This window comes from Mauremys reevesii, linkage group 4, assembly GCF_016161935.1.
Source record: "Mauremys reevesii isolate NIE-2019 linkage group 4, ASM1616193v1, whole genome shotgun sequence".
NCBI lineage: Eukaryota > Metazoa > Chordata > Testudines > Geoemydidae > Mauremys > Mauremys reevesii.
Window position 1 is genome coordinate 67,495,502 of NC_052626.1, and position 21,567 is coordinate 67,517,068.

The 21,567-nt window shown below is 53.8% G+C and overlaps 1 protein-coding gene across 1 annotated transcript in view; it reads right to left on the bottom strand.

Annotated features, from left to right (window-relative positions):
* Window positions 1–7,113: 7,113 nt before the first annotated feature.
* The window catches only part of LOC120403399 (maestro heat-like repeat-containing protein family member 7), a 37,538-nt gene continuing 23,084 nt past the window's right edge, over window positions 7,114–21,567 (bottom strand). The window contains exons 11-19 of the mRNA XM_039534444.1: window positions 20,609–20,758; window positions 19,832–19,986; window positions 19,310–19,454; window positions 13,825–14,003; window positions 13,580–13,717; window positions 12,731–12,845; window positions 11,724–11,864; window positions 9,713–9,934; window positions 7,114–7,197 (exon numbers count right to left, since the gene is read on the bottom strand). Coding sequence (XP_039390378.1) covers window positions 7,114–7,197; window positions 9,713–9,934; window positions 11,724–11,864; window positions 12,731–12,845; window positions 13,580–13,717; window positions 13,825–14,003; window positions 19,310–19,454; window positions 19,832–19,986; window positions 20,609–20,758 — 1,329 coding nt within the window. The remainder of the gene's footprint in view (window positions 7,198–9,712; window positions 9,935–11,723; window positions 11,865–12,730; window positions 12,846–13,579; window positions 13,718–13,824; window positions 14,004–19,309; window positions 19,455–19,831; window positions 19,987–20,608; window positions 20,759–21,567) is intronic.

A 21,567-nucleotide genomic window follows, 5' to 3' on the forward strand; every position in this document is an offset into this window, starting at 1 on the left:
CCTTTTATACTGCAAACCTACCAGGCATTGCTTGCTATGAGTAAGGGGGCCCAGCAGTTTGAAAGTATTGAAATGAATGCGGAAGAAACAGAACCCCGTGTGCCCCTAGGGCTTACCATGGCTGGCTGCAAGCTGAATTCTGTTGCCCGGCTGTGTGTGATGTGCTGTGTACTATGAATTGCCTGTTTCACTGAGAAACAGTGTGTCCTTTGTTCTCTGAAATGTATCTTTTAAAATACTACTCTTCCTTTTTCTCCTCCTGCAGGTGCAAATGTTTCAACGCAGCCCCAATCTACTCCATCCAAGAGGCTGGTCCAGATTAGAAGGCAGAAAAAAGGAACTCGGGACGACATATTCGCCGAGCTCATGCAGTCCTCCAGCGCTGATAGGGCCCCACTGAATGCGTGGTGGTAAACAATTGCGCAGTCACGTAATGCATTACAGGAACACGAAGAGAGGAGGGACGCGCGCGATGAGAGCAGGCAGGACACTATGGTCGAGCTCATGGGGGAGCAAACTGACATGCTGCCCTGTATGGTGGATCTAATGCAGGAAAGGCAGAAAGATCACAGATTGCCGCTGCTGCCCTGTATAACTGCCCTCCTCCTCCCCAAGTTCCATAGCCTCCTCACCCAGACGCCCAAGAACACGACGGGGGAGGTCTAAGGGGACTCACACACTCAACCCCAGAGGCTCACCCAAGCAGCAGAAAGTTGGCATATGTGAACTTTTGATTTGGTTTCTGGACTTCTCCTTCCCTTCTTCTCCACCCCCATAACCCAAACCCTCCTCCCCCCATTTACCTTCTGATTTCTCTCCATGTGTTGTGCAATGAATACTAAAGAATGGTTTTTAAACAATTGTGACTTTATTTCCTTTCATATATATAGGGGTAACTTCAAGATAAACAAACACAAGTGTCACACTGTACCCTGGCCAATCATGAAACTGTCTTTCAAAGCTTCTCTGATGCACAGCACACCCTGCTGTACTCTTCTAATCGCCTTGTTCTCTGGCTGTGCGAAATTGGCCACCAGGCAAGTTGCCTCAACCTCCCATTCCGCCATAAACGTCTCCCCCTTACTCTCACAGATATTGTGGAGCACACAACAAGCAGCAATTACAATTGGAGTATTGGTTGTGCTGAGATCTAACCAAGTCAGTAAACTGTGCCAGCGCTCTTTCAAACGTCCAAAAGCACATTCGACCACCATCCTGCATTTGCTTAGCCTATAGTTGAACTGCTCCTTACTACTGTCCAGGGTGCCTGTGTACGACTTCATGAGCCATGGCATTAAGGGGTAGGCTGGGTCCCCCAGGATAACTATAGGCATTTCCACATCCCCAACAGTAATTTTCTTGTCTGGGAAGTAAGTCCCTTCCTGCAGCTGTTCCAACAGACCAGAGTTCCTGAAGTTGCGAGTGTCATGCACTTTCCCGGCCATCCCACCTTGATGTCAGTGAAATGTCCTTTGTGATCCACCAGTGCTTGCAGCACCATGGAAACGTACCCCTTACAGTTTACATATTGGCCGCCCCGGTGTGCCGGGGCCAAGATAGGGATATGCGTTCTGTCTATCGCCCCACTGCAGTTAGGGAACCCCAGTGCATTAAAGCCATCCACAATGGTCTGCACATTTTCCAAAGTCACTACCCTTGATAGCAACTGGTCAATGATTGCATTGGCTACTTGCAGCACAGCAGCCCCTATGGTAGATTTGCCCACTCCAAACTGATTCCTGACTGACTGGTAGCTGTTGGGCATTGCAAGCTTCCACAGTGCTATGGCCACGCACTTCTCAACTGTGAGGGCTGCTCTCATTTTGCTGTCTGTGCTTCAGGGCAGGGAACAGCAAGTCACAAAGTTCCCTGAAAGTGGCCCTCACATACGAAAGTTTCGCAGCCACTGGGAATCATCCCAGATCTGCAAAACTATGTGGTCCCACCAGTCTGTGCTTGTTTCCTGGGCCCAAAATTGGCGTTCCACGGCATGAACCTGGCCCAACACCACCATGATCTCCCAATCGCTGCATGCTGTGCTTCTAGGAACAGAGGTGTCCATGTCCTCATCAGTACAGTAATCGCTCTGTCGTCGCTTCCTCGCCCATTTTGCAGAAACTTCACATACTGCTGGATAATGCGTGAGGCATTTACAATGGTCAAGACTGCAGCAGAGATCTGAGTGGGCTACATACTTGCCGCGCTATGGTGCCTGCATGGGTAATCCTGGAAAAATGGCATGAAACGTAGGAGAGCTGTTCGGTTCAAGATGGCTGATAAAAGGCGGGAAATGGTTTCCTTCTGTAGCTTTCAGTGGAGCCCAGCACCGACAACATGGAGAAATTTGCTACTGATGCAAGAATGGGAGAGCAGAGTTTGCAGCGGAAGCTGTGCTGCTCGGTTGACGATTATTCTGCCACGTGAGTTCTTTCACCCGACCTTCTCAACCTTCCTTTATATTTCCTATTCTATTTAATTAGCCTTTGGTTTTTTAAATTGAGTTCAATTTTTTTTACTCTTATAATTTTTTAGTCCCAACAAAAATAACCTTTTACCACGTTCTTACAAACTCCTCTCTCTTGTTGCTTTCTCTAGTTTCCCCTCTTTCTTCTATTTAAGATAACATTTCTTTCCTTTTTTCCTCTAAGCCTAAGCAATCTTTCTTTTTTTAAAACTCCTTTTCTTTAAGGCCTCTGTAGCGAGATGGCATAGTCTCCTGTCCTGACAGACAGGGAGGGATCCGTGAACGCCCCCCTGGTGGGTAGAACGGGGACTTGCATGGCCTCCCCGCTGGAAGCAGAGGGGTGGGACAGGAAGCGGAACTATAAAAGGCTGGTCCTCCAGCTCAGTCGGGGGAGGGCTGCCTGAGGAGCAGGACGTCTCTTCCCCGTTGCGTGAGCCCAGACCTAACGGAGACCGCTCTCCTGACAGAGACCCAGAGGTGCTGACAAAGCTGCCAGATGCCAGGATCTCCGAGGAGCTGGGGGGGCTGCCACTAGCTGTCTATCCCAGCGAAGCGAACAACAACCCTGGAACCCATGTACACACGGAATGGGTGTGTCGGATGGAGCCAAGGGAAGCAGAATTAGGTTTGGCTGTGTTATTGACTACAAGCCAGCCAGCGTGTGGCGGCTGGACTTTCCCCGCTGACCCAGTGGCGGACAACTCCACTGCTGTTAGGGTCCTGGGCTGGGATGCAGTGGAATGGGAGGACCTGAGTTCCTCTGCCCCTACCACCTCAACGTCAGGAGTGGCAGCCTCCCCCCTGGTTGTCAGGAGGCCTGAATTGGTCTGGCACCCACCTGAATCCAGATGCCAGATGGTTGTCCTGACATTCCCACCAGAGAGCTAACCTCCCCTAGACTGCGACAGCTTTGCCGGACTGTAGGCCAGAGCCCCCCTACTTGACTGCTGCCCTACCCTGATCAAGGGCCAGGCAAATGGACCTCCTGCTGCTCTGCCTGCCTGACTGTAGGCCAGATCCCCTTCTCGACTGACGCCCTGCCCTGATTGAGGGCCCCGGGCAAACAGACTCTCTACCGTTACTTGGCCTGACTGCAGGCTAGAGCCATTAACACTGAGCTAATTTTCCCCTGAACCACCGTACCCGGAAGTATCATAGCAAGGGGTGTGGTCTCCCACCCAGATGGACGGACGGTGGGGCCTGGGGGGGGGACTGCAAACCCTTTACAGCCTCTCTTTCTACTCATTCGTACTTTTTCTCTAAATATGTCAAAACACAAGCACACAACCTTCCCCCGGCCAAACACAGAAAAATAATACAAAATAAATTTTCAAAATGGCCGACGGCATCAAAAACGTACACGACTGGAAATGGGGACGGAGGGCAGGACGTAAATGCAACACGGTGCATGGAAACCTGTCCAAAAGTACATGATGATGAAAGCTATCGAGCAGTTAACTACTCACATGGCTGGGCAGGGCAGGCAGCCAGTTGGGAAGAAGCCATGTGTTCCACCTTGCTCCAGGTGGGCTCTGATGCACCAAGCCCCCAGAGAAGGGAGGCTGGCTTTTCCCAGACCTAGGGCAGCTGGGCAGCTTCAATGAGCTGGCTCTCCGCAGTGCACATTGTTCTTATCCTATGGACCAATGTCCATAGGCTGCAGCAGGCTGGAGGCTGGTTCTTGAAGGCCTCCAGGATGAAGATGGTCTGAGAAGCCAGGCATCGGACTGAGGACTTGCTGTCCTGCTGCAAGCCTTTGAGGTCTAAGATTGAAAGGAAGGAAATGGAGGTCAGAGCCATGGCACTCTGGAGAGCCCCGGCAGGCCAAGCCAGCTCTGTACCTCTCGGCCCACAACAAGGAGGCAGCAGGCCAGGTGGCAGGAGGCAGGGGACTAGCGGGAACAACCAGCAACCCTCACTAAACATCCCCGCCCTCCACAGCTGGGAGCCTCCAGACACAGGCAAGAAGTCCCAATGAACCCCATTCACTCACTATTTCTAGGACTGCCTCCTCCCTGCAGTATCTGAGAGCCTCATCCCTGCCTGTATTTACCCTCCCCCTTCCCCCCCAATGCATAGATGGGCACTTAGGCCTAGAGAGGGGAGAGTCACAAAGGGGCTTGGGCATTGTTAGGCGCCTAACTTCAGGTGCTCTGCTGCCCTCCAGGAAATGCCGAGGAGGGAGCTCAGCCATTCTCTAGCTCCGGTTGGGAGGCCCAGCTGTGAATTTGCTCTGGGAGTGAGGAGTCTGAGCTATGTCACCCACCCTTCCCTTTTCCCGAACAAATGTGGTGGAGATGCTGCTCTGCCCTGTGCTGCCCAGAAGTCCAGACACGCAGCAGGGAGGTAGGTGACTGGACGTCACTTCAGCCTCATTTGGAGCAGTGGCTTGACCCCAGGTGTCCCACGTGGAGGTGACTGCTCCAAACACTGGGCTAGTGAGTGCAAGGGGGGAGGCAGCACCCCACTTTGGCTGTGTTTGTGGGGGACAATCATCTGCGAAGGCCAGCCAGCTCAGGCCCAGTTTGGGGATCTACCAGGCCACAGCTCTGAGGTCAGGGCTAAGTGCCTGGGCACATGCCAACCAGCAGACACGACAGGGTGAGGGGGCAGCTGATCAGGGGGTTGGGGATTGACATTTTGCATCCCCTTGTGGCTCTCGCCTGTGACCACGTTGCTGCCATTGGAGATTGAACCCACCCTGCAGCCCTGGGCCATTCATCCCCCTAGTGCTCAGTACTCAAAGCGGGACCACTCACTGTCGCAGATGGCGTCCAGTTTGTCCTGGCTCCCCTGGTCCAGCTTCCGGGCAGTGAGCCCTACACACACAAACAGCTCATCACATCCCCGCATCCCCAGCAAGGGTGTTAAAGAGCCTGTCACCCTCCAAGCACCGCGGCTTTCCCCCGCCCCTCACTGGCCAGGACACGCTCCTGAATCCCCAGGGGAAAGGGCGAGTCCCCAGAGATGGCTACAGGGCTGGTTGCCAAAGGAGAGCACAGCGCCTTGAAGGTCCACTACCAAGAGCCCATGGTGGGGTGGGGGTGGAGAATGGGGACTGCATGAGGAGCAGTGGGCTTAGAGGGGTCCCATCAGCCGATCAGGGCAGTTTGGGGTGAGCTTGCTCCTGCGGGTTTCTGACACCCCTTCGCCTTCATTAGGGAATCAGGAGCCCAGGGATCACTTCTCGCTGCTGGCAGGGACTGAGGAGAGCCTGGGACCAGATCCAACCCCTCTGCTAAAGGGACCCCTCTGCTCTGTGGTTACCTAGGAACCTGATGGCTGCTTCCCTAACTGGAGTCTGTGGGTTCTGCAGGAAGGCCATGGTCTGGCCCAGGAAGTCATCAGCTCTCTCCTTGTAGTGGATCACCTAGGAGCCAGAACAAAGGAGCACAAGATTATTAAAGGCCTTTCCGTCCCACAGGCCAGCTTGCAGGTGTGTGGAGCGCACGTCCTGTTTTTTCCCCTCCTTCCTGTGCTGGGAGGATCACGCAGAGGGACCACACCCAGGGCCAGGTGTGGTCCCAGGGCTGGGGCTCAGTGTGGGCACAGAGCCAGGCAATTGGGGGTGCCCTATCCACTGATTCCTCCACTTCTGCCAGTGAGGGCTGTGCAGTGAATGGCCAGAGGGCTCCCTCACCAGGCAGTCACAGCTTCGCCAGGTTTCCTTGTGCTGGATGAGGCCACTGAGCTGGTGCCACCTCAGGAATTGGGCGGCACTGCTGAGGGTGTCCCAACACACCTGCAAAACAAGAGGGGCCGGGGCGAGCCGGACACAGTTATGGGAGCTGGAAGCCACTAGCCTAGTTACCGGAGGCCAGGGAGGCCGTGCGTGCTGAACGCTTCCTTGCCCTGGCTGCTCACGGAAGGGCGGTGGTGTGGCTAAGGCAATGGCTGGAGACCTGACTCAATTCCCAGCTCTCTGTGCAGGAACTCAGGCAAGTTGCTTAGGCCCAGGGCTGCAAAGGGATTTAGGTGCCTAATGCCCATGAGGGTTCAATATTTTTGAGGCTGCGCCTCAGTTCCCCACCTCATGGGGTGAATTCATTAGTGCTGGTGGCATTTGTGTCCCAAGTGATGGGGGCCATGAGCACTAGCATGTGCAGAGGCATGGGGGGGAGGGGCTTGGGCATGTCATGGCTAGTACGGGCTGTACGGGCCGCTTGGCTAAGGGCACATTGGGTCCTGTGCACCATTTGGAGGCTGAGTAGCCCTGCTCCTGGTAGGGATACGGCCAGGGTTGTGCTCTTCCCACCAGCACAGCCAGGGGAGTGTGCGGAGGCCAGTGGCTGTAGGAGTGGTGAGGCGACCACTCGCCCCACCCAATCTCTCAGCCTGGCTGCAGGGGGGTGTTGAGCTCAGAGGATGCAGAGAAGACTCAGCAGTTGGGTGGGGTGCCATGGTCATGGCACTACTGGACTCAACATTCAAGTGATTTTGAGTGCCTGATTGTCACAGCTCTGAGCACCTGCCCTCTACCGGCCAGACCCTTTAAAGGGGGGTGTCACATGTTGCCCCCCCCCAAACAAATGGTCGCTCTGTAACTATCTCAGACGCAGACTCCACCCGTGGCCTCACCTGGGACACGTTGGGACGCTCATCATGCACAAGGAGGAGCAGTGGGACCAGGCTCTGGAGCACATGCTCCTTCATCTGCCTCCGGTTGGGCCCCTTACAAGCTCCAGCAGGTCTTTAAAAAGGGTGATGGAGAGCACCTGGAGCTTGCTGGTCACCTGCAAGAGATGATATAGGGAGGGGAGGAGACACTGTGACAGTCATTCTCATCCAGCGGGGCAAGCGCACACTGTGCCAGAGATGTCTGCCCTGCAGGGGGTATTGGTAACTCACCCCAGCCATACAGCCACAGCTGGGGCCAGAGTCTCATGGGCATAGCGCCATTGAAGGCAATAGAGATGCAGATTTCCACCAGCTGAGGGGCTGGCCTGGTAACTTCTTGGCCAGGGAGAGCAGTAAGCTGGGGTGAGACTGCCCTGGGCTCACAGCCAGCTCTGGGTGCACTGACATCAGCACCCGCCTGTGTCAGCCAAGGGGAAACATTCAGGGTGGAGCAGCGCCAGGACAGGGGCGGCAGAGAGGGAGCGATGAGGAAAGATTCAAAGAGCGAAGGGGGGGTGTAGTTTGTCCACCCGCTTTGCAGGCCCAGCTCACACTGGTGTTGACCCACAGCAGTCCTCTAGCCGGGCCAAGGAGGCCAGGCATAGGGGGCAAATTCCTACCATTGGTGTTTGTTTGGGCCATGCTCAGGGACCTGGGGTAAATTTAACCAGGGCCAAGGGGTGGTAAATGTGCAGGAGCTCCCAGATAGGGGGCCTTGGATGCCATGACTGGAAGCCACCCAGCCTCCAGGGGTTTGGGGTGGGGTGAGGGGTCAGCTCAGATGGTCAGCTGGGCAGCTGAGCCCAGATGGTCAGATGGTCAGCTGAGCTGGTCAGCTGGGCAGGCTCTGTACAAAACACGTGGGAGGGGTATGGGGGCATCAGGGCTGCACTGCAGTGGGCACAGGCAGATGTTGAACTGGCACCTCTCTGGTCTTCCCTCCAGTTATTGAGGCCTGTTTGCCTTTCCCTGGTGATGGGTGTAGTAAGTGCAGGCCATGATAAAGGCCCAGTATGAGGCCTGAGGCCTGAACTAAAGTAATGAACAAGACTTTGCTAACATAAAGCAAAGGTAAGCTGTGAGCCAGAGGCAGGCCCTGCTCACAGAAGCTGGCAAGGAAAGGGCTGATACGTACCTAAAAGGTACTGAACATTCACATACTTGCACATTCCACACAGATAACAAAGAACAGGCTGGCCCATCCCAATGACAGGGGCAAAAGGGTAAAATGATGGATAGAGTAGTTTTGATCGAACCAACATGTACATGGTAGAAGGTGGCACCTAAATACGTAGAAAGGTTGTACCGTGCTACGTGGAGGGGTTGTACCTCATAGGTCAGGTGTGATGTGTAACTTGTTTGTGTCTGTGTATAAGAATGCATCCCTGGGGCGGTGCCTTTGTCCGGCCGAGGGGGCAGTGGAAAGTCCCGCCACTGAGCCGGGTCCATTGCCAAGAGGCACTTTCTCGTAGTATGCCCTGAATTAGGCTAAGAAACCTACAGGGAACTGCAATTGTGTCCGAGGTCGCAATAAACCTAGCCGACGTGGCTTTGCATCTTACTGGACTCTGTGGTTATTGGGGGTTGTCGTCGGGTCTGCTGTGTCAGCTATCTGCAGAGCTGGGGTAGCACACAGAGGGAACACTCGCACGCAGCCGAGTGATATCAACAAGGAGAAAGCAGAGCACCACACCGGTAGCACTCTGACAACACACTTCTGACAACAATGGGCGTTGTGTTCATTAACACTATTTGGATATAACCCCTGCCCCATAAATAACCTGTTCTGTTCCCCCCGGGCCTGAGAGGGGTTTGGTTTAAAGGGCTCACCCCAGGGCGAGATCCTGCATCCTTGGTCCAGGCTGCCCTGTCCCTTTGGCCAGCTGGGGATCCAGGAGACCCTGGGAACAGCTTTAGCCAGGCCTGTGCCACTACTAAATAAAGAGCGGCACGGTCCCAGCAGAATTCGGGAGGGCTGAGAGTAGGATTTACCATTATGAGAGCTGGGGAGTCCCTCCAGGAGCCCCCACTGGGGCATTACCCCTGGAAGGCAGTAATGGATGGGCCCCTTTCTCCTGCCCGCTTGCTGGATCTCGCCACCCAGTGTGGGACTGAACATCAGTTTGGTGAATGCGCCAGCGGGGGCTAGTTTGTGGGTACAAAAGATCTGAGGAGAACTTTCCCCTCCTTTGACGCTGCCCTGCCATGAGAACGAAGAGGAGAGGAAAGGGCGGTAGCTGTAGAACCTACAGACAGAGCCATTTCCTTATGGAGCTGACAGGCCAGCTGTAGGATTCCTGGCCAGGGAAAGGAGGGGCAGATTTTCACCAAGGTACCATCACTTGTCACCCTGGAAGCCAGCAAGAGCATTGCAGCACCCTGTGCTGCAGAGGCCCCCTCGCTGCATGCAGGCTCAGGAATGCACGTCCTTCCCCAAGGGGAGCCTCGTCCCCAGGCTGCCCTCATCCTTGTCAGTAGGCCTGCGGGACACCAGGGTTCCCATCCTTTCTGCCATGTGCTCTCATGGAGAGTGAGAGGAAGGCGGGAATGGGCTCATGATTTATGACAATCCGTTTTCTGGCTAGGACCATAGCACAGGCCTTGCTAGCCCACCCCCTAGCCCCCACTCACATGTCTGCAGTTTGATGGGATCTCCTGTGAGCTGCCAGGCCTTACATCATGAAACAACGGCAGGAGTTGCGCAGCCACTTGCACAGCCGCGCAGCTGGCGCTCTGCCTGTCCATGCCGGCGAGGAGGTGTTTCAGCACGGCGATGGCCTTGCGGATGAGGTCTCTGTCTACCTCCTGGAGTCGCTCCAGGACATCTGGCAGCAGATGCTGGAGTTTCCCCACCTGTGTGAAACAAGGAGCTGCTTTACGAAACACCCCCCAGTGACCCAACAAGCCATTTCCAAAACAATGTCTGCCTCCCCTGCAGACAGAGGCATGGGAGCTAGGAGTGCTGGGGGTGCTGCAGCACTCCCAGGTTTTACGCAGGGCTCTGCTCCTGGCCCCACACACAGGGTCCCAGCTGCCGGCCCTGTGCCAACCCCCAGCTATGGCCCCAGCCTTGGTCCCCTTGCCCCATCCACCCCCCGCCCCCGCCTCCTGGAGCCATGGCCCTGCTCCTGACCAAAGCTCTAGTGGTGGAGGGGTGTGTGGACAGGGGTAAGGGGGTGTGTGTGCAGCACCTCCACTATAAAAAGTCTTCCAGCGCCCCTGCCTCCAGAGACATATTACAGCCTCAAAGCCTTTGCACAGCCAGCTAAGATCACGGGCAGTGGGTCCGGCAACCTGCAACATAAGCAGCTGCTTCCTTGTACTCCAGATCTCAGGGGATGGTTTTTATTAGCAGATATCATCCGTGGAAAGTTCTCTACACAACACGTTGACCCCAAATAAATCAAGTGTATTATTGTTCGAATAGCACCTCGAGGGCCTGTCTGCAATGAGGGCTTGTGCTGGGGGCTTTCCAGGCACAGGAAGAGACGGTCCCTGCCCTGGAGCTTACAGGCTAGACACACGAAGGCAGGATTTCTATCCCCATTGTACAGACATGGAACTCGGGCACAGAGAGGTTACGGGACTCGCCCACAGTCACTTAGGGAGTCTGGCAGAGCCAGGAACCGAACCTGGGTTCTCCTGAATCCTGGTCCTTACAGCCCAGCCTAGGGGAGGGAGTCGATTTTGCACACTAGTTCTAGGGTTAGGCTGTTACTAAAAGCCAGATTCAGTCATTTCTGTGTTTGGTTTTTCAACCTTTCAAAGACAGCCCCACAAAATCTCAACCGGCATCAGGGAAAAAATAGGTCATATACAGGCTAACCGGTTCCGGAAAGGAAAATGAACCACAAGCAAGTGAAAACCAGGCTGAAGTGCATGGAACGATGGGAATGGTGTATAACAAAGAGAATTACAGTCACGCCCTCTCCATGTCTGATCTAGTCATAGTCCGGGTTTAATAAACCGGACTGACCCCCCTATTCTCAGGCGAAGTAAATTATCATTAACGAGAGTTGCCTTCAGATTGTCTCCTCTTTACCAGGCTGTCAGATCTGTGTATTTAAGTCCCAAGGGCTTTCTCTGCCTTCACTATATTGTGGGTATCAAACTTGTTATGAGATCTTAGCAGCAAAAGGCCCTTCCAGAGCTCTTCAGAGGAGCGAGTGCTGCAGGACAGAGCCGTGACGTCAACAGTTAAAACCTATGAGGCTTTAAAAGGGATTTGTAGGAAAAAATGGTTCCTAATTGTAGTGAAATGGCTCTATCCAAGCGTCCCTGATCACTGGGGTCGCCAGCATTCCCTGGGGGTCTAGAGTCTGCAGCTCTGCTGCTACTCTAGTGCTAGGGTTCTTTGGATCACAGAGACCCCAGACACAATCAGGCCCAGCTGTGCCAGATGCTCCACACACCTAGAGACGCACCCTGCAGGAGCCAGGCCCTGCCCTGCAGAACAGCAGACAAAGGCCAGGCAGGGGCTTGCCCAAGGGCACCCCGCAGGTCAGTGGCAGAGCCAGGAATAGAAGCCAGGGCTCCTGACTCCAGGCCAGGGCCATACCCCCAGGGAAGGTTTCAATGACCCCAGCCCTGCAGCAGCTCCCTGCGGTTCTGGGTTTATCCCCCAGCCCTCCTCCCCTCTCACCTTCTCTGGGTGAAGGGCCAGATTGAGGAGGCCTTTGAGCGCCAACCAGCGCACCACGGTCTTGGGGTCTCTCAGCAGCCCGCTCATCTCCTCCACGATGGCGTCTTCCAGCTCGCTGCCAAGGTCAGGGCACTTGAGGAGCTAACACACCAACAGCAAATCAAGCTAGAGAACGGGGCTGGCCTCTCGCGACTCATCTCTGCCACGGGGCCCTAAGCTCCACTGGCCAAGGCCCGGCATGGGCTGCAGCCTTGTGCTCCAAAGGGTCGCCCGGTCTGCGGGGGGCAGGTGAACTGGCCATGAATGGGCAGGCAGCTGCCCGGCCTGCACATGGCACACGGATGTCAGAGGGGGCTCGAGGGCCGAGGTCACACAAGGGACCATTCTATGGAACTGAGTCTTGGGGAACAAGAGACACCTGACCCTGGGCCTTGCTCCAGCCCCGTGACACCAGCTGGGACAGGTAACAATGCCCAGACTGAGTGACTCCACCCCTAGGGTTGTAGGAGCTTTCCCTGCCCCTGCTCACCCACCCACCCCCAGGGCCTTCAGGGCCACCCCTCTCCTGGCCATACGCATGAGCGGCAAGTTCCATTGGCCCATTGGCCCCAGATAAGCGCCGCACCCTCCCAACTCCTCCCAGAGCCTGCCCCCCCACCCCTTTCCTGCACTCCACTCTGGCCCCCAAACTCCTTCCCAGAGCCTGCACCCCCTCCTGTCCCCAAACTCCCGCCCAGAGCCTGCATCCCCACCCTCTCCTGCACTCCCACCCTCTGACCCATCCCAGAGCCTGCACCCCAGGCCCCCTCCCCCACCCAAACTCCCTCCCAGAGACTTAGGCAGGTGGGGGGCAGAGTTTAGGGGGGCAGAGTTTGGAGGGGCAGGTTCTGCTGAGCACCACCAAAATTTCTACAAATCTGCCGTCCCTGGCCATAGGTCAGCCCCATGCCCCAGTCACCGCTGGGCCGGGGCGCTTCTCACGACCTTCACCCACTGGTGAGGCTCACCTGAATGAAGAGCGCCACGGCCGGGACGTACCGCCTATCATCCCGATCGTTGAGGATGGCCATGACATGGTGGAAAATCCAGTTTCGCTCCTCGACATTGAGCGAAACCATGGCCCTGGCATAGGAAACACAAACACCACATCATCAAGGTGGGCAAGGACTGGTCCTCCATTTACGAATCTAACCAGACCAGTGCCACAGGACAGGGGATCCCGGGCGACTAGTCACGCGCAGCTGGTACAGACTAGTTCCTGCTGGCTTAAAATGCCCAGCGGCTTATGTGCTAGAGACCCAAACCCTTAATCACTCGACAGGGAGCCCTTCCATGAGGCCAGCTCTGAGCACGTAGTGCTGGGGCTTCAAGAGAACTGCAGACAAAGAAGGGTGTTGGTGGGGTCGGTGGTCTTCCTCATGTGCCCAGATATTGGGTGATGAGAGACAGAAGGGTGGGTGAGAGAATATCTTAGATTCACCCAAGACAAGCGCTGGAGCTTTCTGTGTTAGCTTCTCTCTCACCCACAGTCACTGGGCCAACCAAAGACATTCCCTCCCCCACCTTGTCTCTCTCATGTGCTGGGTCTGACAGGGCTACACCAACGCTGCGGAAAGACATGGCGGAGGCTGTCTTTGCCCAGCCATGCCTGCCAGAGCCATGCAGGAAGCGGTTTACGCCAGACAGCGCAGGGTGGAGAAGTAGCCGACTGACCCCTTGGCCAACAGCACAGAGGCTGCGGCCTGTTCCATGCAGGCGATTGGGAGCCGCGTCTCACCCAGCAGGGAAGGCAATGTGGCCGTGTCCTGGGCCAGGGAGGGGAGCTGCTGCTGTGATCGGTTCTGGGCAGCACTCACCGGGCAAGCAGGCAGACACCTTTGTGGTGCGTGTCGGAGCTCATGAGCAGGTCCCAGCGGCCATGCTTCATCATGAAGGTGGCCTGCTCCTTGTAGCCAGCGCATAGAAGCAAAGCTTCCATGGCCTTCACCGCGAACCTGTGTGCAGAGCGAGCCTCTTGTTACTGAGTGAGCCCAGGCCAGGCCCTGCCGCGTGCCTGCGGGCGACGCTGCAGAACCCAGGCTGGGTGTCGGGCTGGCGGTACCTGACGGGGCTGAGGGGTGCGGCCGTGTCCTCCTGGTTATGCTCCCTCTCCTGCAAAGCAGTGTGCTGCACTGTGTGGGTGACGTGGAAGAGCAGTGCGACGTAGAGCTGAGGGAAGAGGTCCTTCACTTCCTGCCTGCAGGCCTGCTCCTGCAGGATCACATATAGGGCTCTTGTGGCCTGCAGATAAGAACAGGAGACAGACATTGCTGCAGGGATTTCGTCCTTCCCACGCTCCCCCAGGGCACCTAGAGGGGTGGGCTGGGCTGGGGGCTAAGGCCTGGGATGCTGGGTTCAATTCCTAGCCTGTGAGACCTTGGCTAGAACCACACAAGGGACTTCGGCCCAGCGTGGCCATGCCCAGCTTCATGTGCCCTGCTGCCCAGTGGACTCACAGCCCTGGGTTAAGTGCCCAGGCTCCGTATATGCTCCAGAGAGAGAGTCAGTTGGGCCAATTGTTAAAGCGGGTGAAAGGGATGGCCTGGGTAATTTCAGGCCTGTCAGCCTGACATCGATCCCAGGCAAGATAATGGAGCAGCTGGTATAAGATTCAATTAATAAAGAATTAAAGAGGATAATTTATTTAATGCAAATCAACAATTTTTTGATGAGATTACAAGTTTGGTAGATAAAGGAAATGGTATTGACATAATGTATGTAGACTTCTGTAAGGCGCTTGAGTTGGCGCTGCACTCCAGTTTGATCGGAAACCTAGAAGATACAAAAGTAACGTGGCACACTTGAATTGGATTATAAAGTGGCTGATAGGTCTCAAAATGTAATTGTAAACTGGGAATCAGCATTGCACAGGTGTGTTTCCAGGATGGTCCTTGCAGGGATCGGGTCTTGGCCCTAAGCGATTTAACATTTTCATCAATGACCTGGAAGAAAACATCAAATCGTCACTGATAAAGTTTGCAGATGACACAAGAATTGGGTGAGTGGTAAATAATGAAGAGGATAAGTCACTGATACAGAGCGATCTGAATCACTTGGTAAACTGGGGAGCAATCAAACAGTATGTGTTTTAATATGGCTCATTGTAAATGAATACATCTAGGAACAGGATGAGGGACTCTATCCTGGGAAGCAGAGACTCTGTAAAGGACTTGGGAGTCCTGGTGGATAATCAGCTCATGTGATCCTGGGATAAATAAACAGAAGAATCTAGAGTGGGAGTATTTGGCACTGGTGTGACAACTGCTGGGATCCTGGGTCCAGTTCCGGTGCCCCAATGCAAAAAGAATGTTGATGAATTGCAGAGGGTTCAGAGAAGAGCCATGAGAATGATTAAAGGACTAGAAACCATGTCTTATAGTGATAGGGTGACCAGACAGGACAGGGGTTGGGGGTAATAGGAGCCTATATAAGGAAAAGACCCTAAAATCAGGACTGTCCCTATAAAAATCAGGACCTCTGGTGAGAGATATAGTGAGAGACTCAAGAAGCTCGATCTATTCATCTTAACAAAGAGAGGGTTGAGGAGTGACTTGATTACAGTCTATAGGTATCTCCCTGGGAAACAAATATTTAGTAATTGGCTTTTCAGTCTTGCAGAGAAAGGTCTATCATGATCCAGTGGCTGGAAGTTGAAGGTAGACATTCAGACTGGAAATAAGGCATAAACGTCACAGTGAGAGTAATTAATCATTGGAAGAATTTACCCAGGGTGGTGATAGATTCTCCATCACTGACTGTTTTTGAACCACGACGGGATGTTTTTCTTCAAAGACCTGCTCTAGGAATGATCTGGGGGCAGTTCTCTGGCTTGTGTCAGGCAGGGATCTGACTAGATGATCGCAGAGGTCCCTTCTGGCCTTGAACTCTATGAAGCTAAGAGTGAGGAGCTGCCTAAACCAACCAATAGGAAATGCGGAGAGGGATGTGGCCTAAGCCCCACCCCTAAAGGGAATTTGGTATCTATCTCTACTTGGGAACACTTAAATAGTCATTGGAGCAGAGTTTTGACCCCAGGTCTCCCAGTTGGTACCCTAACCACTGGGCTAGAGACAGTGGTGTAGTCGAAAATATGAAGGTCCTGGAATGCCACTAAAATACTGATTTTCTTCAATATGAATTATAGAAATTCACATTTTATTTGTCTACTGAATTTCTGGTACAGTAATCCTGGGCTAAACCAGGCATGGCTGGAGACAGGCCAGCTGTCCAAAATAACAAGGTATTGGATTTTTTTTTAATTGTACACCCCCCCCCATAGTAGCTATTCAATTTATTTTAAATGTTGAAATCATTGTGCTGAAATGCCATTACTGTGTATGCAATAGAATACAATAGAAATGCCATTACTGTGTCTACAATAGAATATGTAAAAGATATAACTCTAGACAGTAGTGTACAGTACAGTGGTAAAAACCCAATGAATGCGTAGCACGTTTTCTTTTTACTTTAGCCTATAGGCTAATGAAAATAGAAAATAAATCATGCTGCTGCACTACAGACATTACTGTATCAGGCTGAAATAATAAAAGTTTATTTTAAATGTAGCTAGTAGGCTACACAAGTAACACAAAATACATCAAGGCATAACGGACTGGAGTAGCAAAGGCCTGCTGTAATGCATTGATCTAATTTTTACAAGTATTTCCACAAAGCGTCTTTCTCCATATTGTATTTTCTGTGTCTGTGAATCAGAGGGAGAACAAGGATGTCTGAGCCAAGTTCTGGCACAGCTGAGAGGATGCCACATGGAAAATGAAGGGCCATGTAGCTTGCTAAACGTGAGTGATGATGTATGCGGAATAAGCCCCTTGCTACATTTCCATTCACAATCATAGTCATGTGGCTGAGGGTATGGCTACACTTGCAGCTGTACAGCACTGGGAGTTAAAGCTGTCTTCGTACAGCTGAGTAGGGAAAGCACTGCAGTCTGTCCACACTGACAGTTGCCAGTGCGCTGTCGTGGCCACATTTGCAGCATCTGCAGCGGCATTGGGAGCAGTGCATTATGGTCAGCTATCCCAGCGTTCCAAGTGGCTGCAACGTGCTTTTCAAAATGGGGGGTGGAGTGTGACAGGGAGCGTGGGGGAGAGAGAGAGTGGATTTTTGGAGCCAACACTGTGTCAGCAGCTGCCTTGCAAGTTCCAACCCCCTCCCCTAGCCCTCTCTGACTCACTGAAAGTGAACAGCACCTCTTTGTCTTTTTCCTCACAGACCAGATAAGCAGCCGCTCGTCGAAACGGACCCTCCTCCCTCCCCCTCTATTCAAGCAAACACTAGCTGTGGGCCTTCCAAAGGGAGCCCTCTGCCTCTGCTCATTTACAGCAAACAGGAGCTGTGTTTGTTTTTTTTTAATAAGCAGCTCCCGGAGCCCAGAGTTTGCAACAAAACAAAGAGCGGAACCTTCACTTAAAAGGATTATGGGAAGCTTCCGGAGATCAGTCACTGCGTACTAAGGTTATTCCCTATTTACACTGGTGCCCCAGCGCAGCAGCAGCAGCAGCAGCAGCACAATACTCTTTATTCCTCTCGGGGAGGTGGAGTACAAGCAGCGCTGTAGCCAGGGAGGTACAGCGCTGTATGTGCCTTGCCAGTGTGGACTGGGAGTGAGTTACAGCACTGTTGGTGGCTTTATTGTGCTGTAACTCTCAAGTGTAGCCAAGGCCTTAGATAAAGTGAAAAGGAGGTAGGGCAGCTGTGTAACCAATCTGGTCTGTCACTGACAGAAATTGTCAATGCCTAGCATGACTTTCTTGATTATACTGGTCAGAAGTGCCAGCTGAGCTGAAACCACTGCTCAGCTCCACGTGTGTGATTTCATGCAGCATGGCTGAGTGTGAACGTGGATTTAGGCCTTGGCTACACTTGAGAGTTACAGCACAATAAAGCCACCAACAGCGCTGTAACTCACTCCCCGTCCACACTGGCAAGGCACATACAGCGCTGTATCTCCCTGGCTACAGCACTGCTTGTACTCCACCTCCTTGAGAGAAATAAAGAGGATTGCGCTGCTGCTGCTGCTGCGCTGGGGCACCAGTGTAAACAGGGAATAACCTTAGTACGCAGTATCGACTCATCCCACCCCCTTTTCTGGCTCAGGTTACAGCCTCAGGTACTGACCCTCACCTAAAGTCATCCCCTGCTCTCCCATCCCCCATGCAGACAGTCCCAGTAAAACTAAACACCATTTCCAGATCAATCCATCCCTCTCCCTACAGCGTCACAGGGCTATAGATAACAAAATGAAATTCACCAAAGACAAATGTGAGGTGCTACATTTAGAGAAGAAAAAGCAAATGCACAGATACAGAATGGAGGATAACCAGCTGAGAAGGATCTGGGAGCTGTGGTGGATCACAACCTCAGCATGAGTCAGCAATGCGATGCTGTTGCAAAAAAAGCAAATGCAATTTTAGGTTGCATTAACAGAGGTATAGCCAGGGCCGGCTCCAGACGCCAGCGTGCCAAGCGCGCGCTTAGGGCGGCAATGAGAGCCGCGCGGGGGGCGGGGGCACTCTGCCTGTCGCCGGGAGGGCAGCAGGCAGCTCCGGTGGACCTCCCACAGGAGTGCCTGCGGAGGGTCCGCTGGTCCCGCGGCTCGGGTGGACCTCCCGCTGGCAGGGCGGGGGTCGCTCCACTGGAGCCGCGGGACCAGCGGACCCTCCGCAGGCACGTCTGCAGCAGGTCCACTGGAGCCGCGGACCAGCGACCGCCAGAGCGCCCCCCGCGGCGTGCCGCCCTGCTTGGGGCAGCGAAATTACTAGAGCCGCCCCTGGGTATAGCATGCAAGTCATGGGAGGCGATAGTACCACTCTACTCAGTGCTGCTTAGGCCTCAGCTGGAGTACGGTGTCCAGTTTTGGTCACCAATGTCTAGAAAGGATGTGGAGAAACTGGAAAGGATCCAGAGGCGAGTGACAAAGGTGATTAGAGGGATGGAACACAAGCCATAAGAAAAAAAGGCTGAAGGAACTGGCTATGTTTTGTTTGGAAAGGAGGAGATTAAGGGGGGACTAGATAATGGTCTTCAGATACTTGGAAGGCTGCCATAAAAAAAGATAGAGAAAAGTTGTTCTCTCTTGCTACGGAGGGTAGGACAGGAGGTGATGGGGTCAAACTACAGCACAGCAGATGTAGATTAAGCCTCAGGAAAAACTTCCTAACTGTAAGAAGAGTAGGACGATGGGAAAGATGCCTAGGGAGCTTGTGGAAACTCTTTCGCTGGAGGTTTTCAGAAGAAGGCTGGAGCCATCTGTCCAGGGTGGGTTAGAAACAAGAAGTCCTGCATTGTTGCAGGGGGCTGGACGAGCTGACTTTGCGATCCCTTCTCACCCTGTGATTCTATGAGTGCTGCTGAATAGCACCAGGAGAGCGTTTCGGCGTGTTCCAGCTCGAATATAGCACTGGCTAAAGTCACACTCTCTCTCTCTTTGGCCCAATGACTATACCCCGTGGGAGACTGAGAGACCCCCTCAGGCCATGATGGGGACACACAGCACTCCTTCCCTTGCTGCAGGGGCTGGTACTTACGGCCAAGGAGGCGACGCCGGCCGGTCTCTGAGAGAGCTGATGCCGTCGTGGAGCCTGCCCCTGCAGCCTGCTGACCAGCTCCCTAAGGATCTTTTCTGTGCTCTTGGGCTGGGATGTCAGCATCTTCCACATCTCCGCAGCAACACTGCAAAGGGAGAGAGCCAGTGGCACCCGATCAGAGCCCTGCCAGCCTCCTGCACCCCTCAGCACTGGCACGCCTGCTGGGTCTCCCCTCACCGGCCGGCCCTTTGTTGCCCTCCTGCTCCTGCAAGGACCCCGTTGGCTGGTGCAGGCTACATGGAGCCAGGTCTGAGTGTCAGCCACAGGAGAGGCCGAGGGATGCCGTACAGGGTTTTGCAGATTGGCCTGTGTCCAGGGCAAGCCAGCCTGCAAAACCCTCCAGGAGAAGCAGTAGCTCTGCAGGGAGCAGGAGATCTCTGGAGGGTTCTGCACTCCCCTGTCTCTGGCAGCGGGACCAGTCCGGGGACCCAGAGTGCAAGTGGTGGTAGCCGCAGCCCGTACCTGTCACATGACAGTGAGCAGCCCAGCAGGGTTCCGACCACCTCCTCGCTGAACTGGGAACCCAGCAGGAGAAGGGCCCTGAGCAGCTCCTGCCGGGCAAGTGGCTCGCTGATGGAGTCCAGGTGCTTATGAATGCTCCTCACAGCCTCTGACACCTGGAAGGAAAATGGGGAGGTGGGGCCTTGGCTTCTCGCACGGCTATTGATTGGGGAGCCAAGGACCTGCTGCACCTGAGAGACATCTGCCCTCCCAGAACCTCTTCACCAGCCCCAGGCCTAGAACACAGCACCAGTTCCCAGCCTATCGATTCATAGACTGCAAGGCCACAAGCGGTCATGGTGATCACCTAGACCAGGGTAGGCAACCTATGGCATGTGTGCTGAAGGTGGCACGTGAGCTGATTTTCAGTGGCACTCACACTGCCGGGCCTGGCCACCGGTCCAGGGAGATCTGCATTTTAATTTCATTTTAAATGAAGCTTCTAAAAATTTAAAAAACTTATTTACTTTATATACAACAATATTTAGTTATTTATTATAGACTTATAGAAAGAGATTTTCTACAAACATTAAAATGTATGACTGACACGTGAAACCTTAAATTAGAGTGAATAAAGGAAGACTCGCACACCACTTCTGAAAGGTTGTTGACCCCTGACCTAGACTGACCCCTGCATTTCACAGTTCAGAGAACTGCCCCCAATAATGCCTAGCACCCAGAGACAGAGTCTCCCACGGATGGGCTCCCCCAGCACGGTGTTCTCACTGCAGCTCTTACCCTCACCAAGCCTAGGCCGGGAACCTCCAGGATCTTATGCAGCATGTTCCTGGCCGTCACTGTGTCATGGACGCTGGAGTCTCTCACGCCGTCGATAGCAACGAGGAGGAAGTCCATGCTCTCGGATGGGTTGAAGTACTTCCCAAACAGCTGAAACAAACTGCTAGTGAAACCCCTTTTGCTGCCCAGCGCGGATCTGGTCAGCGGCCAAGCAGCCAGGACTGGCCCGGCCAGGAGTGCAGGCAAACCCCACTCTACCGGGACAGGCCTGGCTTACTGCACCTGGGCAGCACAGTACCCAGCCAGCAATTGGAAGCTGTCATGCATGGCAGAGGCCAGCGTGGCAGTGCACGGGGGCACAATACTGCGCAGCACGGATACACTCTCTAGTGCTCAGCAGGGGCTGGTGCTCGTACGCAGATGCAATGATGCCTTTTATTGCATTAATCTCTGAGGAAGCTCCCAGCAAACCTGACAAGGAGCTGGGATCAGGTTTGGATGAGCCCCAGTGCATCTTGCGGTGTGTCATGTAGGCAGGAATATTGGGCTGCATTAGTAGAAGCATTGCCTGCAGATGGAGGGAAGTGATTATTCCCCTCTATTGGGCACTGGTGAGGTCACATCTGGAGTATTGCGTCCAGTTTTGGGCCCCATACAAGAGAAAGGATGTGGACAAATCAGAGAGAGTCCAGCAGAGGGCAAGGAAAATGATGCGGGGGCTGGGGCACATGACTTGATAGCAGCCTTCACTACCTGCAGGGGGGTTCCAAAGAGGATGGAGCTCGGCTGTTCTCAGTGGTGGCAGATGAGAGAACAAGGAGCAATGGTCTCAAGTTGCAGTGGGGGAGGTTTAGGTTGGATATTAGGAAACACTATTTCACTAGGAGGGTGGTGAAGCACTGGAATGGGTTACCTAGGAAGGTGGTGGAATCTCCATCCTTAGAGGTTTTTAAGGTCAG